At 43.5% G+C, this 21315-nt stretch overlaps 1 protein-coding gene across 3 annotated transcripts in view; it reads right to left on the reverse strand.

Annotated features, from left to right (window-relative positions):
- The window catches only part of DRD3 (dopamine receptor D3), a 52251-nt gene that overhangs the window by 21743 nt on the left and 9193 nt on the right, over nucleotides 1-21315 (reverse strand). For all 3 annotated transcript variants that reach the window (XM_023210839.2, XM_023210847.1, XM_023210855.1), the window contains one exon: nucleotides 11735-11847. In XM_023210839.2, the coding sequence (XP_023066607.1) occupies nucleotides 11735-11847 (113 nt within the window). The remainder of the gene's footprint in view (nucleotides 1-11734; nucleotides 11848-21315) is intronic.

The raw sequence follows: 21315 nt of genomic DNA on the forward strand, positions 1-21315 counted from the left end.
GTCTCGGCCTCCCAAAGTGCTGGGATTACAGGCTTGAGCCACCGCGCCCAGCCCCTAATATAAATTATAGCCTTCATTGTGACAGCTCCTCTAAGTAGTAGATGTTTTAAAAATGGAAATGAGAAGTGTCCAATGGAGGCTTATTTTAAAATCCAGTTTTCATTCTTTTACATAACCAAAGCCCAGTTCCTTACTATTGGACATTGTTGTGTTTTTTTGTGTGTGACAATTCTTCACCAGCATTTCCAGCTGCCCATAGGACTTAGCTGGACAACTGTTCCACAGTCATCTCAAACTCAAGATGTCTAAAACAGATCTCCCCAACTCCCCAAGCCTCTCAATCTGGTTTCACTTTCTGCCTTTCTTCAAGACACCCAGACCTAGTACTCAGACCTTTTGACTCTCCCTGGACCCTTCCATAGAATTTGCTTGCTCATTTATTTATTTATTTAGAGATGGAATCTCATTCTGTCACCCAGGCTGGAGTGCAGTGGTGCGAGCTCAGCTCACTGCAACCTCTGGCTCCCAGGTTCAAGCAATTCTCCTGCCTCAGCCTCCCGAGTAGCTGGGACTACAGGCGCGTGCCACCATGCCTGGCTAATATTTTGTATTTTAGCAGAGATGGGGTTTCACCATGTTGTCCAGGCTGGTTTCGAACTCCTGAGCTCAGGCAATCTACCCGCCTCTGCCTCCCAAAGTGCTAGGATTATAGGCGTGAGACCCCGTGCTCAGCCTTGGTCACTTATTTATTTAAACTTTATTCAAAATTTTTTGAGTCCCAACTATATGCCAGGCCCCATTCCAGATATTCAGAGGTGTGCAAAAGGCACATTGTCCCTGTTCTCTTTGAGCTTGGTGTTAAGTGGAGTGAATGAACAATAAAAAAGGAAACAAATATGTTAATGTAAAATGAAGAGTACCATGAAAGAAATACGCTGGGTGATGTGTTAGAGAACCAGGGAGGAGATAAAACTAACACAGAGTGGGCAGGGAAGTGAGTGGTACAAGAGGGAGCCAGCCATGAGGTCAGACGGGGAAGGAACATTCCAGGTCCTGTAAATTTATCCATTGAGATATCTTCCCCATTTATTTATCCACCTATCCCTTTCCTGCTACCTGATTTCTATGATGGCTACAGCCTCCTCATTGGTCTTCTGCTGCCAGGTTCCAAAAATAAATTTTATCACGTCTCCCTATCTCCCCAGCTGAAAATTATCTGAGATAGGCAGTACTCTAGGATGGCCCCAAGATTTCTGCCTTGTATAGTCCCCTCCGTTGAGTGTAGGCTGAACCTGTGATTATAATGTAATATCACTCCTGTGATTAGATTACTGATCCGTTGAGGTTGAGATAATCAAAAGGGAGATGATATTGAGTGGGCCTGACCTAATTAGGTGAGCCCTTAAAGAGGACTGAGAAATTATCCTCTTGGCCTTGAAGGAGCAAACTGCTATGTTTTAGAGAGGGTCATTTTTTAAGGAGATGGCAAAAGGTTTACAGGAGCTGAGAACAGCACTGGTTGACAGCCAGCTAGAAAGTAGGGACCTCGGTCCTGCAACTGCAAGGAACTGAATACTCCTAACAACCTGAATGAGTGTGGATGAGGACCTCAGGCTCCAGATGAGAACACAACCCAGTCTACACCTTGAGTTCAGCCGTGCGAGATCCTAAGAGGAGAATCTACCTACACCGTGTACAGGGTTCTGACTTACAGACTCTGCAAGATAAAAATGGGTACAGTTCAAGCCTCTAAATATGTGATAATTTGTTCCACAGCAATAGAAAATGAATACACTGTTGATGGCTCCTCTTTCACCCATAAACCAAGCTCAGCCTTCTCCAACATGACCTCAGCTTACGTTGCCAATCTGACCTCCCACTGATCCCTGACACTCACTCACAGCTCCAGCCCAACTGGCCTCGTGATGAGTACTCTTCAATAGTCAGAGACTGGTGTCTTTGTTCAATTAATCATTCCTTCTCCCTCCCTGGCCAACTCAATCTTGCCATTCATTAATCTCAGATGAACTCTCCAGCTACCTTCCCAGTTCTTTCCATCATACACAGAGACTTCTAACTAACTATGAACTCTTAGCACTTCTATGCAAATCAATTACAATGCCCTCCTGCATGCAGCTGTCTTGCCTCATGACTGAATTTGCCTTGTGGCTGAAGAGAGAGAGCCCCATATAATTTAAGTTACTTCAGGATCAAATCTTGTTACAACCTTGATATTCTCCATAGGTCCTTGTATAAAGAAAGTAATAAGAAACTGTTAACTGACTGCCTCATGGGTCATGAAGGCCTCCTTTCCTATAAGAGGGGAAGGCTTCCTTCCCTTCTAATCCTGGCCAGGTTCAGGGATCTAAGGTATAAACTGGATCTACCTATGGTTTAACATTTTTTGTCTTGTCAGTTTCCAGGGAACCTGGAGCCTCCTTAACCCTTGTTGTGCACCTCAAGGCCTGGGATTAAGGAAAGAAGGACAGATGCTGGGCTAGAAGGGATTGGGCAAGGCTTCCTGATGCTCCCTCTGTGTGTTTCCCCTGCTCCTATGCGCCAGCACTGCCCGAATCTGCCTCTTGTGCAACTTGTTGTAGAGTGATAAGATTTGTATTCCCAAAAGGGCAGATTACAGTCAGCTGTGAGTTGAGATGAAGGTAAACTGTGCAGGACTTGGCCTTGACACCATGATGTATGACAAAGGTGGCTTCTTTCTCAAAAGGGAAAAATCTGATAAGGTCAGATTAAGATCCTGCTACCCGCTCCTTGGTAGGCTACAACAACCTAGTTCCCTTCATCTGATGCAAGTCCTCTCTTGAATCCTCTCCTTAGTTTACACAAGAGCAGGTCAAGTAGCAGTTTCTCTAGGCCTCTGACTCCCCTCAGGGCTTTAGACTCTGCTGGGCTTCCAGTCCAATATGTCTACAAGGACCTCGCTGTTAGCGGTAACTATGAGGAACCTTGGAGGAGGGGCTGAGCCTTGAGTCCTGCGGCTGCCATGACCGAACAGCGAGGGGAAGGAATGCTCTAACTCGCTTTCTCCAGGCCTTCCACTTGCATAATGTCCTTTGATGTAAAAGAGCCTGACCCTTCTGTGTATTCAGTGGTGTGCTGGTAAATGGCTAACAATAGGCTCTGTAGTTTACAAAAAGCCCTAATTTGTAATATTTGCCAATTTCTATGGCGTAAATAATCCCACTATGGCCGATTTTAAGCTGCCACCAAAGCTTTAATAACTGACTCAAAAGGTTTCTAAGATTTTGCCAATCAGCTCTTGCTAGCCATGACAAGCTGGCTTCAGCAGACCACTGAGAGTCATATACTTTCCTAAATATGCTATAACGTTCAGCAACTCCCTGGAGGCTCCATTAATGAAGTGAGCCAGCAAGTGTAGAAAACCTTGGCTCTATCCCATAAAGGAGGAAGCAGAGACGCAAGGATGTCAATTATGAATCCAAGGTTCTGCAGCAAATTGTGGCAGAGCCAAGTCTCCCACCTCTGAGGTGTGTTTCTCCTGAGTGCCCTCCTCCCTCTCAAGGGCATCCACAGCTCTCTGAGTTCTTGTGGGGGACAGGGGCTTCCTCAGCGAAGTCAGCATGGCAAAGGTGGTTAGTGCTTGCAGAGCAGTTCATGGCCCCACAGCTGAGTTTCCTCAATTAGCTTGATTCTGTTAATTGCCTGGGTTTCCTGTTAAAATGCAGAATACTGGCTAGGCGCGGTGGCTCAGGCCTGTAATCCCAGCACGTTTGGAGGCGGAGACGGGCGGATCACGAGGTCAGGAAATCGAGACCATCCTGGCTAACACGGTGAAACCCCCTCTCTACTAAAAAAATACAAAAAACTAGCCGGGCGTGGTGGTGGGCGCCTGTAGTCCCAGCTACTCGGGAGGCTGAGGCAGGAGAATGGCGTGAACCCGGGAGGCAGAGCTTGCAGTGAGCCGAGACTGCGCCACTGCACTCCAGCCTGGGCGACAGAGCAAGACTCCATCTCAAACAACAACAACAACAACAACAACAACAACAACAACAACAACAACGACATCAGAATATCAGGCTTAGTTTCTGGAGATTTTGATTTAGTACTTCTGAGGTAGGACCAAGAAATGTGCATTTTTGTTTCTTCTTTTTAAAAATTATTTTATTTTTCAATAAGTTATTGGGGCACAGGTAGTATTTGGTTATGCGAGTAAATTCTTTATGGTGATTCGTGAGATCCTGGTGCACCCATCACCCAAGCAGTATACACTGTACCGTATTTGGAATCTTTTATCCCTCGCCACACTCCCCTCCGTCTGATGCAAGTCCTCTCTTGAATCTCCTCCTTGGGGATTCTCCCCCAAGTCCCCAAAGTCCACTGTATCATTCTTATGCCTTTGCATCCTCATAGCTTAGCTCCCACACATCAGTGAGAACAGAAATGTGTATTTTTAGCAAGCAAGTGCATCTTATGATTAGACAGGTTTTGAGAAAGTCTGCGTTACGGAAAATTTCTGTGACAAAGATTTTTGTTCACTTGGAAAAGAAATAAGAGACAAGACTACAATTTAACACTGTTACATTAATTTTTTTCTTGCTCTTTTTAAAACATGATTAAACTGTTAGAATAAATGAGGTCCCTGCTTGTCATAAGCCGACTGCGACAGCGAGCTGTACCGGAATTGGCCATCGGAGGGCACTATAATGCAGCAAGAACTCTGCCAGCACGGCTGGGGTGAGAAGTTCACTGCTCACCTGGGGGCTCTCCAGGCTCTGTGGGGAGGCAGAGAGGGAAAGCCCGGCGCACTGGTTCCTGGAGCCCTGCAGGGACCCTGCATTCCCACCCAGGCCGACCGCTTAGCCTCTGATTTCCTCTGGGAGCGATTGCACGTGACCGACTGCGGGCGAGGGCCGCGCCAAAACACCCGGAGGGCTGGGCTGGGCTTGGCCGGGAGAGAGAGGCTTGGCCCAGGGCCGCCTCTGAACATCTGGCCGCTGCGCTCGCGGCGGTACTCCCGGGCCCGGACCTGCCACCCTCGCACTGTGCGTGCCGCCTCTGCAGACCCTGAGCCAGGGCCCCTCCCCTTGTGTCTGAGGTCTTAGCTCCCTGGGCCGTTTCTGATGTGGATGACTCCGCTGACTCCAGCACTGGCAGTGTGCGTGGCGATTAAGTCCGCGGGCATGAGAAGCGGACTCATCAGCTCTGAATCCCAGCTCTACCACTGAGCTGTGTGGCCATGGGCCAGTGTTTTGTTTTTTCTAAGAGTCAATTTTCTCTCATCTGTACAATGGGGATAATAATTTCTGCCCGAAAAGGCTGTAATGAATATTGAATGATATTTTCTCTGTAAACATTTTTCTTTTAAATCACAGTGCCTAGTGATTAATACTAAACATTTAAAAGACAGTATTATTATTGTTATTGTTGTCATTATTATTGTGCTAGCTCAAGGGATCAGTGATTGTTAATATCAGTGAGTTTGTGATTGTCTTCCCCTTCCTCCTGATATCAGGGAACTTTAAATTTGTTTATCCACCAAAAAAGTACGTAACACTTTCTATGTGACAGGCACTATTTGAAGCGCTTTACAAATATTAATTCATTTAATCCTCCTAACAACCCTTTGAGGTAGTTGTTATTATTTCCACTAAACGGATAAGGGAACTGAGGCTCTGACAGGTTAATTTACTTGCCCAAGGTCACATTGCTATTAAATGGTAGAGCCTGGATTTTTAGCCAGGCAGTGTGACTCTATAGCTAGGGAACCCAGAGCCAGACTCACAGCTCAGCATCTCTGAGTAAGGGAGTGTGCTGTAATAGACAGAGGCTGCCTGAATCCTTACTCTTGCACCAGCCAGTTGTGTGATCTCAGCAAGCTCACCTACCCATTCTAGTCTCAGCACCTTTATTTATATAATAAGGCTAAGACATCACTCTCTCTGGGTTGTCGTGAGGGTTAGCCATAATGAATGAAGATCTCTTAGTGTCTGGCACATAGTACATGCTAAATAAATGGTAACTATTTTTATTGTTGTTGCTTCCAGACTCATGTAAGTTAGCATTAGCACAGAGGTAGCCAGGGCATTGAAGGCATAGGAAATGTGCCTCATTTAGTCCAAGAAAATTGTACCTATAAAGGTGAGCTGCCAGCGTGGCCAGAGGCCCTTGCCTTGGTGCCCCATCCTCACCTTCACCAATGACGGTGTCACTTATTGTAATAGCGTGCTGGTGGAAAGTCAGGAGGTTCCATTTCTAGTTCCACACCTGTGCTAAGAGGCTGCAGGACTTCATGCAAGCATTTAGCATTTCTGCTCAAATGAGATAACCCTGATGTCCCTTCTGACTTCCGGTTCTGTGAGCGGGATCTATATGGCTTGTCACTTACTGAAGGTCTCAGTACCTTGCAGAATTTGATTTCTATCTCAGGAGCCCTGTCCCAGGGTGGGAGATGTATGTGTGTGCGTGTGTGTGTGTGTGTGTGTGTGTGTGTGTACCGACAAGGGTTGCTCTTTAGGAAGCTAGCAGTCCAGGAGGAAAGAGGCCAGCCTGGGTGGGAAGGCCTGACTCTAACTCCCTGCCTGGGTTTAATGAGCCCCAGAGTTCTGTGAGGGCTGCTTTTCACCACCTTTTATTTGGTCAGACAGGGGGCTCAATAAATCTTTAGTTCTGTGGACTCCCCTCCTGGAGTTGTTGAAGGAGAAAGCTTTTTGCAAATGACTGGAAAGCCTTTTGCAAATATAAAGTGCTTATTTAGATGCAAACTAAAAATCCAAGGTGCCTGTGACTCATCTGGTGCCTATTGTGCTCGCTGCAAAGACGCGGAGGCTTGCCTGTGTGATGGGTGCCATTTGAGAGCCACTTAAAGAACTCCCTGGTGAATGAATTTGGCTGCATTATTCCTGGGCTCCTCTCGGAGGACTCTGATTCTCACCACTTGGTCGTGTCCTCCTCTTCTGACACATTCTCAGCCCTCTCCCTGGGTTCATTTGGACCCAGGATGTGATGGGAGGGGGCTGGCTCCCTGGGGAGGCAAGGAGCTAAAGGAGTGGGGGCTTGTGCTCAGAGGACTTCCCACTCTGCTTTTTAAAAAAGAAAAGACAGCATTAATCCAAGGATCAGAGCTATGCCTACGAATCTAATGACAATAGTATTACTTGCTTTCAAAAACCCTTTTATCATTTCCTTTTCTTTCCTATCTCTTTCCACAGCATTATTTTAGACCAGGGCTTCATGACCAAAAAATAGTGAATCCATTTGGTTAAGTTTGTCAGATTGGCGACTGGCATTGTGTGAAGACCAAAGGTCTGCGTGAATGACTGCATTTTTAATGAATTGACCAGCTATTTGTCATCACATGAACAGAATGTAATGCTATGTACTGCAAACTGCTGTGAAGAATAATGAACCCAGCTTTTCCAAGGCCTGTTTTCATTTCTAGAATAGTAGGGGGCTCCATTTTGAGGTTCGGTGAGAACCCATTGGCCCATATAGAAATATGAGCCAAGAAGGGAGTTTCCTTTTCGCTTGGGATCTAAGACATGGCTGGTTCCTTCAGGTAGGCAGGTGTTGTGTATTCTCGGAGTTTTCCTATATGGGACAGAAGCCAATTCAAAGTTACTCTTGTTGGTTGCGTTTTAAGTGGTAAGAACTAGAAGTCTGCGTTAAGCATGGCTGCTGCCAGCAAAATGGTGCTCTTGTGCAAATTAGAGAAAGGCACCCTCTCCTGGCTGGCAAATTGTAGAAAGGCACCCTCTTCTGGCCAACTCTAGGCTTGGAAAAGGGAGTGATGGCTGAATTTCATTCCCACACCCTTGTGCAGGGCACAACCTGCACAACCTCATCCACAGCCCTAAGTGCGTGTGAATATGTGTGGATGGAGAGTATAGGCACATTCTCAAGAGGGAAGAGAGGAGGCTCAGGAACTAGGAGGGCTGAGGGGACTCTCTTTACACAGTTCTCCCTCCTCACAAAGAGAACCCTCTCCCGTTCTCTCATGTCCTTTCTGAAAGCCTCCTCCTGCAAGTCAAAAGCCTCCTCGCTTTCCTCCTCTGAGATCTCTCCCTCCCACTTCCCCTTCTGCCTCTTCTCCTTCTCCCAATAATATCATCCATCCACCTCATAGCTCCATCAGGTGACCCCAAATAAGATCTGACATTTATTGAGAATTCATCACATTGTGCTAAGCTTTGACACACATTAACTCATTTCATCTTCACAATTCTTTGGTGCTGTTATTATCTTCAATTTCCAACTTCTTAGAGTATTTAAGGAATTTGCCAAAGCCACACCAATAGTAGGGGGCCATGCTAGGATTAGAATTCATGTCTATTTGACTCCAAGTTAATACTCTTAAGCTTTGTGCTAACCTCCCTAAATCTCCAACTACATCCTTGCCTTCTCCCCTGAGTTCCAGATCACGTTACTTCCTGGATAGTCCACTTGTTCCTATTGTGCCAGATGTTAAAAACCAAACCATTAAAGCGCCAAAGCATCTTGACATGGTGATCTCTTCTTGACAGCATCTTTCTCCTGGAATCTTGTGTTTTGTTTGACTCCTTTCTCTTCCTAATCTTTCATATTCAAGAGGTTCTTGTTTATAGACCCTACTTTTGCCTTTTTTTTTTTCCCAAAATTTCCCCTACTTTTCCTTTCTTGTTGCCTCCTACTTATTTTAGGATCCTATGATCCCTTACCTGAAGTTCTGCTGCACTTTCTAACTGGTCCTTCATAGCACTATCAAAATTATTCCCCCAGAATTAAAGCCCCAGTGGCCATTCCCCCACTCAAAATTCCTCAGTGCCTCCTTGGCCTATTGCATAAAGGTTAGAATTACCTCCACTGCCTGGCATTCAATGTTTTCCACAATATGGCTTGCTTGACTTTCTTTCTTTCTTCTTTCTTTCTTTTTCTTTCTTTCCTCCTTCCTTCCTTCCTTCCTTCCTTCCTTCCTTCCTTCCTTCCTTCCTTCCTTCCTTCCTTCCTTCCTTCTTTCCCTCCTTCCCTCCTTCCTTCCTTCTTTCCCTCCTTCCCTCCCTCCCTTCCTTCTTTCTTTTTCTTTCTTGTTGTTTTGAGTCAGAGTCTCATTCTGTTGCCCAGGCTGGAGTGCAGGGGTACAGTCTCAGCTCACTGCAAACTCCACCTCCTAGGTTCAAGCGATTCTCCAGCCTCTGCCTCCTGAGTAGCTGGAATTACAGACACCTACCATCATGTCCAGCTAATTTTTGCATTTTTAGTAGAGATGGGTTTTCACCATATTGACCAAGCTGGTCTTGAACTTCTGACCTCAAATGATCCGCCTGCCTTGGCCTCCCAAATTGCTGGGATTACAGGAGTAAGCCACTGCACCAGGCCTCAATCCCCCTTTTCAATTTCATCTCTTCCCAGGTTGCCCCATATCCTCTCATGCTCTAAAGTCTATCACAATGATCCTCTTTTCCATAAAGCCCTTTCACATTCCCACAGTCTGATTCAGTCATCCTGGAACCTTCATAAAGCTTTCTCTGTCACTGTGTTGTGGCATCTCCAGCCTGCCTTTTCTAGAGGTCATAGCACAGGCCCCCTCAATTGGCCCAGTGTTGTACCCTCTATAGCAACAGCCTCACATTCCCTTTTACATGCTGAAATGGGAATTTTGAAAAATAACCAAAAAATGAATATGCACACCCTTTCCTCTGGTGAGCCTACAAACCAATCAGCCAACTGGATTATTTTTTATTTATATCACTTGGTTGGCTAGCCAACCGAGAGGAAAGCTAAAGAACATGTCCACAATGCTGAAAATAATACCATTAAAGAGTGTGTTCAAAAATAGAGGGGTAGGCCAGGCGCGGTGGCTCACACCTGTAATCCCAGCAGTTTGGGAGTTTGAGGTGGGCGGATCACCTGAGGTCGGGAGTTCAAGACCAGCCTGACCAACATGGAGAAACCCCATCTCTACTAAAAATACAAAATTAGCCAGGCATGGTGGTGCATGCCTGTAATCCCAGCTATTCGGGAGGCTGAGGCAGAAGAATCACTTGGACCCGGGAGGTGGAAGTTGCAGTGAGCTGAGATCGCACCATTGCACTCTAGCCTGGGGAACAAAAGTGAAACTCCATCTCAAAAATAAAATAAAATAAAATAAAAATAAAAGGAGGGGTCCAGATGCAGTAGTATGTGCCAGTAATCCTGGCTACTTGGGAGGCTAAGGTGGGAGGATCGCTTGAGTCCAGGAGTTTGAGGCCAGCCTGGACAACATAGCAAGACCTCATCTCTGAAAAAAGAAAATTATAGGAATATGATTGCATAAGTCTGTAAACATAACAATATAACATCGAATTACACACTTTGAGTGGATGAATTGTGTGGTATGTGAGTTATATTTTCATAAAGCTGTTTTAAAAAGTGAAGAGTTGGGGATTTTACAATACTTTTAGCTCTAATATCTAACTCTTTTGTATAATTTCTAGACATTTAGTGCACATTTTCAGGAATACATTATTTACAGCAGTAGAGGACTGCAGCTGGTTTGCTTCATTATCATCACCCCAAACTCTTCTACAAGATCGATCACCTGTGACATTCCCTGCTGTGCCCATTAAAGAGTCTTGAACAAAGAGTATTCAGCTGAATTCAGTGGTCCCTGTTCGAAGATAGCCAATGTTTATACCATAAAATAACAGTACCTAAGATAATACATAAGATAATAACCGTACCTAAGAATTGTGAAGACGAAATGAACTCATGTGTGTCAAAGCTTAGCACAATGTGATAAATTCTCAATAAATGGCAGATCTTATCTGGGGTCACCTGTTGGAGTTATGAGGTGGATGGATGATATTACTGGGAGAAGGAGAAGAGGTGGAAGGGGGAGTGGGAGAGAGAGAACTCAGAGAAGGAAAGGGAGGAGGCTTTTGACTGGCATCAAGGGCCATAGGCTTGAAAGTGACCTCCTTTACCCCAGGGCTCTCAGTGAGGCTGGTGATGTCGGGAGGGGGTGGAGGGAGGGGGAGCCAGGTAAATCTAAGGCTCAGGCAGAGGAAAGGGGAAAGAAGAGAGGAAGACAAAAGGAGAGGGGAAGGGAGAAGCAGAGGGACCCAGAGCAAGGGTGGTGAGTCCAGATGCTCTCAGGGATAGAAAGCAATGCTACTCAGGCAGAACACACAGAGAGGAATCAAAATCACAGCAATTTACCCCAGCAACCAAAATGTAATTTTAATAAACATACTATTCTTTACTTGCTTCTCTAAGCTCTATGAGAGAAACATAGATCACAGCCATACTTTCTAAAATTGCCTTTCTCCCCCGCTTCTCTCCTCTCTCCCCCTCAAAAATTATCCCTACACCTGCCCCTCTTTCTTTCTCTTTCTGTCTCTCACCTTCTCTCCATCTCTCACCTCCCAATAAACAAACAAAAAAACTACAGAATTTCCTACCAACCCCAGTCGGCTCACCTTTCCTCCTTCTCCCCCTCCCGCTTTCCTTCCTATTAGGAAGCAAAAAAGCCCCCAAAGGATGGTGGAAAAGCAAAACCAGAATCCTCTTCAGGGAGCTGGAGGAGGAGAAAGGCCAGGAAAGCTTATAGTGTCATTATTTCCCTCCTGTCGCAGGGGCTTCTTCTCACCGGCAAACCATACTTTAAAAGAAAAAGAGAGGAAAGAAAATATTCCAGTGTCAAGTTCTACTTGGAGGTGACCCCAGTACCCTCAAGTGCAAAATCTGTCTCTCCCCACTTCCCCAGCTTTTGGGCCACCTGGAAGGGGAATTGCAGCCCTACCTGTCTATGCTGATGGCACAGAGGTTCAGGATGCTGGCTGTACACATCATGACATCCAGGGTGACAAAAACATCGCAGCAAACGCGGCTGAAATTCCAGACTCCACCTGTCACCTGGGTATCAGAGACAAGGATGTTAGTGTTTACCCCAGTGAAGGAGCAACAACCTAGTTAGCCCTGTTGTCTTCCCTGTGCTGCCTAGTGTAGATGTTGGTGCTCCTGCTCCCTGTGTACCATTGTTCCTACAGGGCAGACGAACATCGAGGGAGTGCCAGGCTATCCAAGATTGGTTGCCTAAAGAAAGGACACGTTCACAGAATGTTAGAATGCTAATGCTGAAAGTGATCTTCCAAGTCAATTAGTACAGTGATTCTCAAAGTGTGGTCCACAGTGGGGTGTTATTAAAGATGTAGATTTCTGAATCCTTCCTATACCTACTGAGTCAGAATATTTGGCTCTGTGGTCCGTAAATCTTCATTTTTGTTTTTTTTAATTCATTTTATTTTTTGAGAGGGAGTTTTGCTCTTGTTGCCCAGGCTGGAGTGCAATGGCACGATCTCGGCTCACTGCAACCCCTGGTTCCCGGGTTCAAGCGATTCTCCTGCCTCAGCCTCCCGAGTAGTTGGGAATACAGGTATGCACCACCAAGCCCAGCTAAAACCTTCATTTTTAAATAAACACTCCTATACATACCAAGGTTTGAGAATCACTGTTGAAGTTCAAACTCAGGAGGCAACTAACACTCCTTGTGGTTAAGTGATAACTTACTCATAGATGCTCAGCTGGTGGTAAAAGAACTTCGGTGACTGCCCGATGTGTACATTGTGCCAAAACTGTGTCTCTGAAGTCTTCACCCAGTAGAGAGCTCATCGTGTACTCAAGGAATAAGCTAAGAACACATTTTTCATAAAATTTACCTCCAAAGTAAAAATATATCTGGCTTCAGGTTATAAAGCTTGGAAACATTCTGAAACAACATCTATGGGAATCTATATAAAATAAGTCTGTGCCAATGTGACTGCCTTCAACACTCTCCCTCCCCATCCACATCCCAAAAACCAAAAGATGGGGAAAAGGGCTGGATTCTGTCTACTACTCAGAATTCATGAGGATGGTTTCAACCTCATGCATCTGTCTATACACGTGTTTCAAGCTCCATAACATCCTCTGAGTAATGCTTACAGTCAGGAATTTAGGTAACATCATTTACATTCTAGTATATTTCTATTTATTTTTAAAACTTTTGCATAGCCTAATTGAATCAGGAAGATGTGTCAGGGAGATTGTCACCTTTAAAATGTCGACCAAAGGCCACTAATGGACCGCAAGGCTTTGTGCAGTTACCAGCTTCTTGCCTGGGGGTGTGCGCTGTCATTCTTGGGGACCCTAGTTCTCAGGAAGAAACCTGCCAGGCTTTGTGACTCTGGCTGTAGCTGAGTATTCACAATACCCGTCCTGAATAGGCCCAATGGCCATTTAAGAGGAAGAAAGAGTGAAAAATGGTACAGTAGCCTCTGAAGTAGCTTCTCAACAAGAAAACAGATACTGACCAAATGACTGTGCATAAAGATAGTGCTATTCCTTCATCTGGATTTTCTATTCAAGGATCTCCTATTTAAGGTCACTTTACTGTTCATTTCTGTTTTATCCCAATAAAACAAGGTCCTAAAAGGTCGTCTATCCTTCCTCGTTCCTAACAACTTCTTCCCCTTGGATTTATTTCTTTTTTTGCATCTCATTGTATTCCTATGTTTGGTCATCTCCAGACTGTTTTGAGAAACCCTGACTAATGATTTTTGTTTAAAAGCAAGAAAGAAAAGTTAAAACTAGTGAAGAAGTCATCATATTTTTCATTTGGTTTTGGATTTACTGTCTCTCTTTTAGTTTGACCAGTTGGCTCTATATAAATAAAGGTTGAATATGAATTTATAGGAATCCTGAGAATAAAAAGCTTTTAAAAGATTGAGAGGTAAGAATTCTGATCTAAAGAGTCATAATAACACAATGATTTAGGGGAACCAGGAGAATAAAAGATGGTTTTGTTCATTACACAGGACAGTTGCATACTGTAAAAAGCTTCTTGCAAAAGCTGATTTTGTATACTAAATTTTATTTCAACATTATATCTACTCTGCAGTTAATGTTTTAAAAAACCCTTTCTGGCATAATTGTGAGCACATGTTTGTTTATGTGTGTTTCGGGCTAGGGTAGGTGAGAAAGGATAATTAGGATAACAGCAAACTTCAGTGTTTGCTGGATATTCATTCATTCATTCATTCATGCATTTATAAAGCAAATACTTGTGAAGCTCTTAGTACTTGCTTTGTAGGAGTGTATGTCATGTGTGTTGAGAGGTTTTACAAAATGTACTACAGAGTCTATCCTTAAAGAATTTATAAGATAACTGGAGAAGTAAGGCATTCTTCAATAAAATACTAGAGATCATCATGATATCCTAATATTGTTAATAAGAATTAACATTTATTGAGAATTCACTGTACATGTGTTACCAACCCACATGACCTGTTCCACGAATTTCTATAACTTTGAAACTTCAGACTTTGAAAACTGAATTTGTTTTTTTATATGTGTTCTTAGAGATTTTTGAAGACAAGTTATACATTTACTTGATAAGAGATGGAGTTATTGCTACTTAACCAACACCAAGAGGAGCAGGAAGATTTGCTTGTTCGCTGCTGCATCCCTACTCCCAGAGCAGGGCCCAACCATGAAAATATATTCTGAAATAATAAATGGCCTCTGACATAATCTGTCATAATAACAGCTAACATTTATTGAATGCTTACTAAGTGCCTGGTGTTCTGCAAAGCACTTTACATACATGACTTCTATTGCCGATTATAATTCTATGACAGAGGATTATTATCTTCATTGCAGAGGAAGAACCTAAAAGCTTAGAAAGAACAAGCACTTTGTCCAAGGTCACAGGGCTAGTACAGGCAGACAGAGCATTGGAATGTAGGTTGTTACTCACCCTGCTACAGGGAAGTGTTAGGTGAGGAGGGGTAGTTGTTGGAAAAGGAGGAAGCAGGTAGATACCAGGGGAAAGAAGAAAACCAGGTACTCCTCAGGGATTTTTGTGTGGCGGACCATATCATCTCCTTTCTAGGGAAAGAGACACTCTCCTGATTGCCTCTATCCCAAGGTTCAAAGAATAGTGCAAGAGACAGTAGTACGTGCTGCCTTTGGGGCTGGTGAAAGTACGCAGACAGTTTTCTTTAATACCCCTCCTGCTTAGCCCCCAAAGGCCAAAGCCCCCAAGCTGTTCTCTGGCTTCCAGGCCCCCACTGGCCCATCATCCCATTCTGGCTATCCTCTTTTCCCATCTTCTGATTCTGCCATCAAAATTCTCATTCCCTCCTTGATTTCAGCTAAGAGTCAAGAAGAAAACAATCTGATTAGCTGATTAAAATAATTCCCACTAAGGTGCCATCACTTAGCCTTCCCTGGAGCTTACACATTAAAATTAGTCTCTAATTGGTGGGACTTGTAATGAATTTTTTTTTTCTATTGGCATCCTCCACATCAAGCAACTAATAGTAAGGGATCAATAAAGTGTATCTAAGTGCCAAGAATATGCTAGTAAGTCTCACACATTTTCTCATCACAACCTGAAGAGGTAAATGTGGTTTCTAACTTATAGATAAAGAAATGGAGACCTGGAATGGCTGAGTAATTTACCTAAGGACACATAGCTTGTAAAAGGAGCTAGAATTTCAACCCCTTTATATTAACCATTACTCTTCCTGCCTCTCAAAGGTTAGTGGCTTGCACTTCTGAGATGTGTACAATTTAACTCCATTCTAATATCACAGGAGGTAGAAGAGGTGGTGTGTGTCCATCCATTATCCCTATAGCCATGGTCTAATGAGTGCCCATGATGTGTCTGATACTTTGCTTGGACGGATGTATTGAAACAAACCTGTTTTTGTTCCCAGGATCTCAGAATACAATGTGTGCCTATTACCAGAAGTAATGTGTGCATGGGTATGGGTGAACTGAGGGCCCAGGAGATAGGTACTTAAAAAACAGCTACGAGGCAATGTGATAGGCACCGAAGGTGAGATACGTACAAAGTGTTGGAGGATTATGAAAGGCAAAATGATTTTTGAAATTAAAACAGATAAAAGTGAAAAAAGGCCGGGCGTGGTCGCTCATGCCTGTAATCCCAGCCCTTTGGGAGGTAGAGGTGGGTGGATCACTTGAGGTCAAGAGTTCGACACCAGCCTGGCCAACATGGTGAAACCCCGTCTCTACTAAAAATATAAAAATTAGCTGGGTGTGGTGGTGGGCACCTCTTATCCTACCTACTTGGGAAGCTGAGGCATGAGAATTGCTTGAACCTGGGAGGCGGAGGTTGCAGTGAGCCGAGATCATTCTACTGCACTCCAGCCTGGGTTATAGAGCAAGACTCAGTCTCACAAAAAAAAAAAAAAAAAAAAAGGGGGGAAAAAAATCAGATTGACTTGAGGCTTTTTAGAGACACAATTCTTTCTCCTGCATTCTAATGAATAACTCACTTCAGAATTATACAGAAACCAGGTGGTATTACTCTTACTTGCTAATGAATGTAAGTAACTTCCTGTGGCAACACAGAAGTTGAGTAAGCAGGAAAGTGTCTTCAGGTACTGAACTTGTCTATTGATTTCAATAGACACAGCCTAGGGCAGCATTCCCCACATTTACTGATTACAAGGCAGCATTTCCCAAACCTCCAGATGCTCTTGTTAAACAAAATGATTCTTAGGCCTCACTCAGAGTAATAAGTCCCTCAAGTGATTCTTATTGTTTTGATTTGGGAAACACTGCTCTGGGGTTAAGGGGAGCACAAAATGATCCTCAGAAATGGTTGTTCCTAAAGCAGCGTTTCTTAAGCATTCTTTTTCCTGTGGATTTTGTTAGCTTCATGATCCCCTTCTCAGAAGAATGCTTTTTGTTTTGAGACGGAGTCTCACTCTGTCGCCTGGCTGGAGTGCAGTGGTACAGTCTCGGCTCACTGCAATCTCCACCTCCCGAGTTCAAGCGATTCTCCTGCCTCAGCCGCCCAAGTAGCTGGGATTATAGGCTCATGCCACCAGGCCCAGCCAATTTTTGTATTTTTAGTAGAGACGGGGTTTCACCATGTTGGCCAGGCTGGTGTCAAACTCCTGACCTCAGGTGATCCACCCACCTTGGCCTCCCAAAGTGCTGAGATTACAGGCATAAGCCACCATGCTTGGCCAGAAGAATGTTTTTAAAGCATGAAATAAATACAGTGGTTCATAAAGGATATCAATTTTATTGAAATATAGTTATCAAACTATTTAAAATATATGTTTCTTTAATAATTCATTAAATAACAAGATCTAGTGGCAGGTCCAACATTTGTATAATTTCAGAGTAACGATGAGTATAAGTGATATTTCAAGATGTCTGCAACAATCATAATGTGGTTTGAAAATATAAATATCATCAGTGTGCAGGAAGGAGTGTTAAAAAGTTAAACAAAATTTGGGAGGCTGAGGCAGGAGAATCACTTGAACCTGGGAGGTGGAGGTTGCAGTGAGCTGAGATTACACCACTGCACTCCAGCCTGGGCAACAGAGTGAGACTCCATCTCAAAAGGGAAAAAAAAAAGTTAAAAAAATTGAGAAAAAAAATCTGTGATTTCTACTGGTCACACTAAAGATTTCTTCTGCTGTAGGTTGATAGCTACATTTGGAATTAAAGGAAATTCTAAACTTCATCTCAGGGAAAATAAGTCAGTAGTTTTATTTACATCCAAGTTGATGGACTCCCCAGATTAAGAACTCCAACTCTAAAGGGATGAATTTTTAGTTACTTGGAAATATCTAAGAGGCAAAAGTAGAAGTACTTCTCTAATTAGCCTCTTCAGTCCATTTTGCTTGCCACATTTGGAGTATTTCTTGGTGGGAGGGTTGCTGTGGGGCAAAACAGAATAATAAATAAGGATTTTTCACTTCTCTGCATCTTAATTTCTCCATCTGTGAAATGGGGGGTTTGTAGCTTATTGGTTCCCAAATGTCATAGCAGATGTCTAGCTGGTTGCACCAGTCATGTAAGGTGGGAGTTGGGCTTGGGGCTCATTATAATTACTCTAGACTTCCAGGGCTGCCCTGGAAATGCTGGTTTAGTAGACCCGAGGTAGACCCAACAGTTTCTAATTTTTTTTTTTTTTTTTGAGACAGAGTCTTGCTCTGTCACCCAGGCTGGAGTGCAGTGGCACGATCTCGGCTCACTGCAACCTCCCCCTCCCGGGTTCAAGCGATTCTTCTGCCTCAGCCTCCCAAGTAGCTGGGATTACATGTACCTGCCATTATGCCCAGCTAATTTTTGTATTTTTAGTAGAGACGGGGTTTTACCATGTTGGCCAGGCTGTTCTCAAACCCCTGACTTCAGGTGGTTCACCTGCCTCAGCCTCCCAAAGTGTGGGGATTACAGGTGTGAGCCACCACACCTGGCCAACAGTTTGTATTTTTAACAAGCAGTCTCTCTTTCCCTTATGCTATAAATTAAGTGTGTCCCCCAAAATGCATGTGTTGGAAACTCAATCCCCAATGCAACAGTGTTGGAAGATGGGGCCTAATGAGAGGTGATTAGCCTTGAGGACTCTGCCCTCATGGATGGATTAATGTTGTTGTGGGAGTGGCTTCTTTATAAAAGGAAAAGTTCGGTCCCCTTTTGCCTCTCTTCTGCCTTCCCACCTTCCACCATGGGATGACAGCATGAAAGCCTTTCCCAGATGGAGGTCTCTTGATCTTAGACTTCCAAGCCTCCAGAACTGTAAGAAATAAATCTGTTCTTTGTAAATTACACAGCCTCATGTATTCTGCTGTAGCTCCACAAAATGGACTAACACACCCCCTAATGAAAGTTTAGCTCAGACTGCTCAAAGTTTAGGTGCATTAGAAGCATGGAGGAGCTCATTTAAATATGAGACTCCAAGACTCATCCTCAGAGATATGATGTCATTAAAATATGGCCAGGAATTTCTTGTGGTTGGATCACACTGTGGAAATGATGGCAAAAACAATCTCCAAGACTTTCCAGCTTTAATATTCTATGACTTTTTATCAAAATCCAGAGTTTGATGAAGAGATTGTGAGAATCTCCTGTTTTTGTTTTCTAGTAGGGAAGTCTTAAATTGCTATCACTTGGGGTTTTTTGAGCTGTGGTGAAACTTTCCTTTAAAAAAACTCACTTCTTTATTTTTAATAATCAATATCATTACAAACTCAAAGATTCCTCCCTTCCTAAAATTTTGCTCTTCTTTCCTTTCATCACCATCCGACCTCGATTGCTTTTTCTGTGGTGCGTTTCCTTGCCTGAATTCATCCTATTCTATCTTGCTTGACTACCTTTCTTAATCCTCAAGTTATTCCTCCTGTCTATACTGGGACCCCAGTAGTTTGAGTTTAGTATTCCAAATGTTCCCCTGGCTGCTTGTACTGCCTTTCTATCCTGATAAAAGTGCTTTAAACATCACAAAAGGTGCTTCACTGAGTGGTACAAAATAAGATGTTTGTGCTTGGAGAGGAAGCTCCGGAGTGCAGATGGTAAAGCAGGAAATTAAAATCTTGAGAGGAAATCTGAGATAGAACTGTTTGGGATGCCTCAGAAAAGTTGAGAAAATGCTGCAAACTGATTTAAACAGATAGCCAAGCCAGGAGCCCTCTGAAATATAATCTTCTGTGAGGTCACCTGCTTGGTTTTTGTCCTGAACTTCTCTGCCAGGCTTGAGGACAGAGAATACTGAAGCACGTCAGTGACTGGTACCTGTGAGCCCCCTTATGTATGTCCAAGTGAAGGCTCCTCTGTGTCTTAAAGATGAGAATGATACCAACGAAAGCTGACTATGGTTCCCACTTACAGACTATCCTCTTTCATCTTTCCAATAAATAGGCCCTAGATTCCACTGGGAATCTGTGAGATCCCTGGGCAGTGTCCAAGGAAGAAACACATAACCTATATTAAATCAATTTTTCAATTTGGAAATCATGTGCCACAAGCCAGTCCAATCAGAGGACATCTTGATACCTCTACTAGAAATTCCAAGAAAAGGATTTTCTTTCTTGCCGTGAATGGTGTGGTGTGGACATGTGAGGCCTGTAGCTTGGCCTATTTCCTGCAGGTAAGGTCAGTATATGGAAAAAGGCAGAGCTGAGAGAATTGTAGGGAAATGGAGCTGGTGCCCTGATGGAACTGTGCCTGCAGCTCACCCTCCTAGAGGACTTTATAAATTCCTGGTATGACAGTCAATGCATTCTGTTTTTTCATTTAAGCCAATTGGAGTTAAGCTTTTTAAAACTTATAATTAAAAGTGTCTTAAGTGAGATATTTATAGATCAAAAGTTTTGGTTATCAAAATACTCTATCAGTTGATGACAGCTGAGTCTAACATCAGCTCAAGGTGGAAAATGTTGTTGTCACCTCCATTTTATGCACTGAAATCCATGTCTTCTGACTCCCAGTTCTGAGTCTTTTTCTTGCAGCATGACACTGTGTTGAAATGACATTCGTCCCAGTGAATTTCAATAAAGGCAATGTGATACTTTATTGCCTACCTCAGAGCAATTCCCCACCCCTACATCTTTTTTAAATAAAACACACATTTTCATTTTTTCTTTTTTAGCTTCCTTTGCAGCTAAAGGTGGCCTCATGACTGAAATTCTGGCCAATTAAGCTTATGTGAAATCTCTTAGAAACATGCTTCAAGCTACTACAGGGAAAGTGCTCTCTCTCTCTCTCTCTCTCTCTCATTTACTGCTGTCCCTATCCATCCTATTTTTGAATACTGCCATGGTGCTAGGGGGCTATGGCAACATACAGAACTAGGCCAGCTTGCCAAGGATGGCGAAGAGGAAGGATGGAAATGTCTGGTCTATGATGACACCATGGGTCAGCTGAACCAACACAACAATTCTTTTCCTCCTCCAGAATTCTGGTTATTTGAAAAACATTAAATGTAATTAAGTCACAACTAATCAAGATTTCCAATATTTACAGCCAAAACATTCCTACGTCATAAATACTGGTGTCTGGCAAAAGGAGCCAATTTTCCTTTGAAGAAGGTGGATGTGTTCAAATCAAAGCACATGAGGCTATGAATTTGCTGAATCTTTGGATCCCAAAATGGTGTTCTCCTCATGTATATCTTATCTTCCTGGGGGCCCTCAAGCCTACAGCAGTCTCGGTGATCAACATTGCACCCTTTTCTTTTCCAAAGGGAGATCTTAGGTAAAATTAAGTAATTACTAGAGTAGCTACTCAAACTGCACTATCATTAGGACAAGTTAGTGAGAATAATACTTTGCTTCCTCTTGAGGCACATGGATTTATATATTCATAGTCCATATTTTAAGGGCTCAAAGTGCTCTTTTCTTTCATTAAGTTACCTCATCTGCCTCTAAGGAAAGACAGGAAAACATTTGAGATTAAGAAAAGTATAGACTGATGTAAGATAGAGAGACTTGGTCCTCTGCATTCTTCACTGGCTTTAGGGCCTCTTTTTGGTCTTACCAACTTGCTTCAAGACCCAGTCAGTGCCTTGAAGCAAGTTGG

This window comes from Piliocolobus tephrosceles, chromosome 2 (assembly GCF_002776525.5).
Source record: "Piliocolobus tephrosceles isolate RC106 chromosome 2, ASM277652v3, whole genome shotgun sequence".
NCBI classification, from domain to species: Eukaryota; Metazoa; Chordata; class Mammalia; order Primates; family Cercopithecidae; genus Piliocolobus; species Piliocolobus tephrosceles.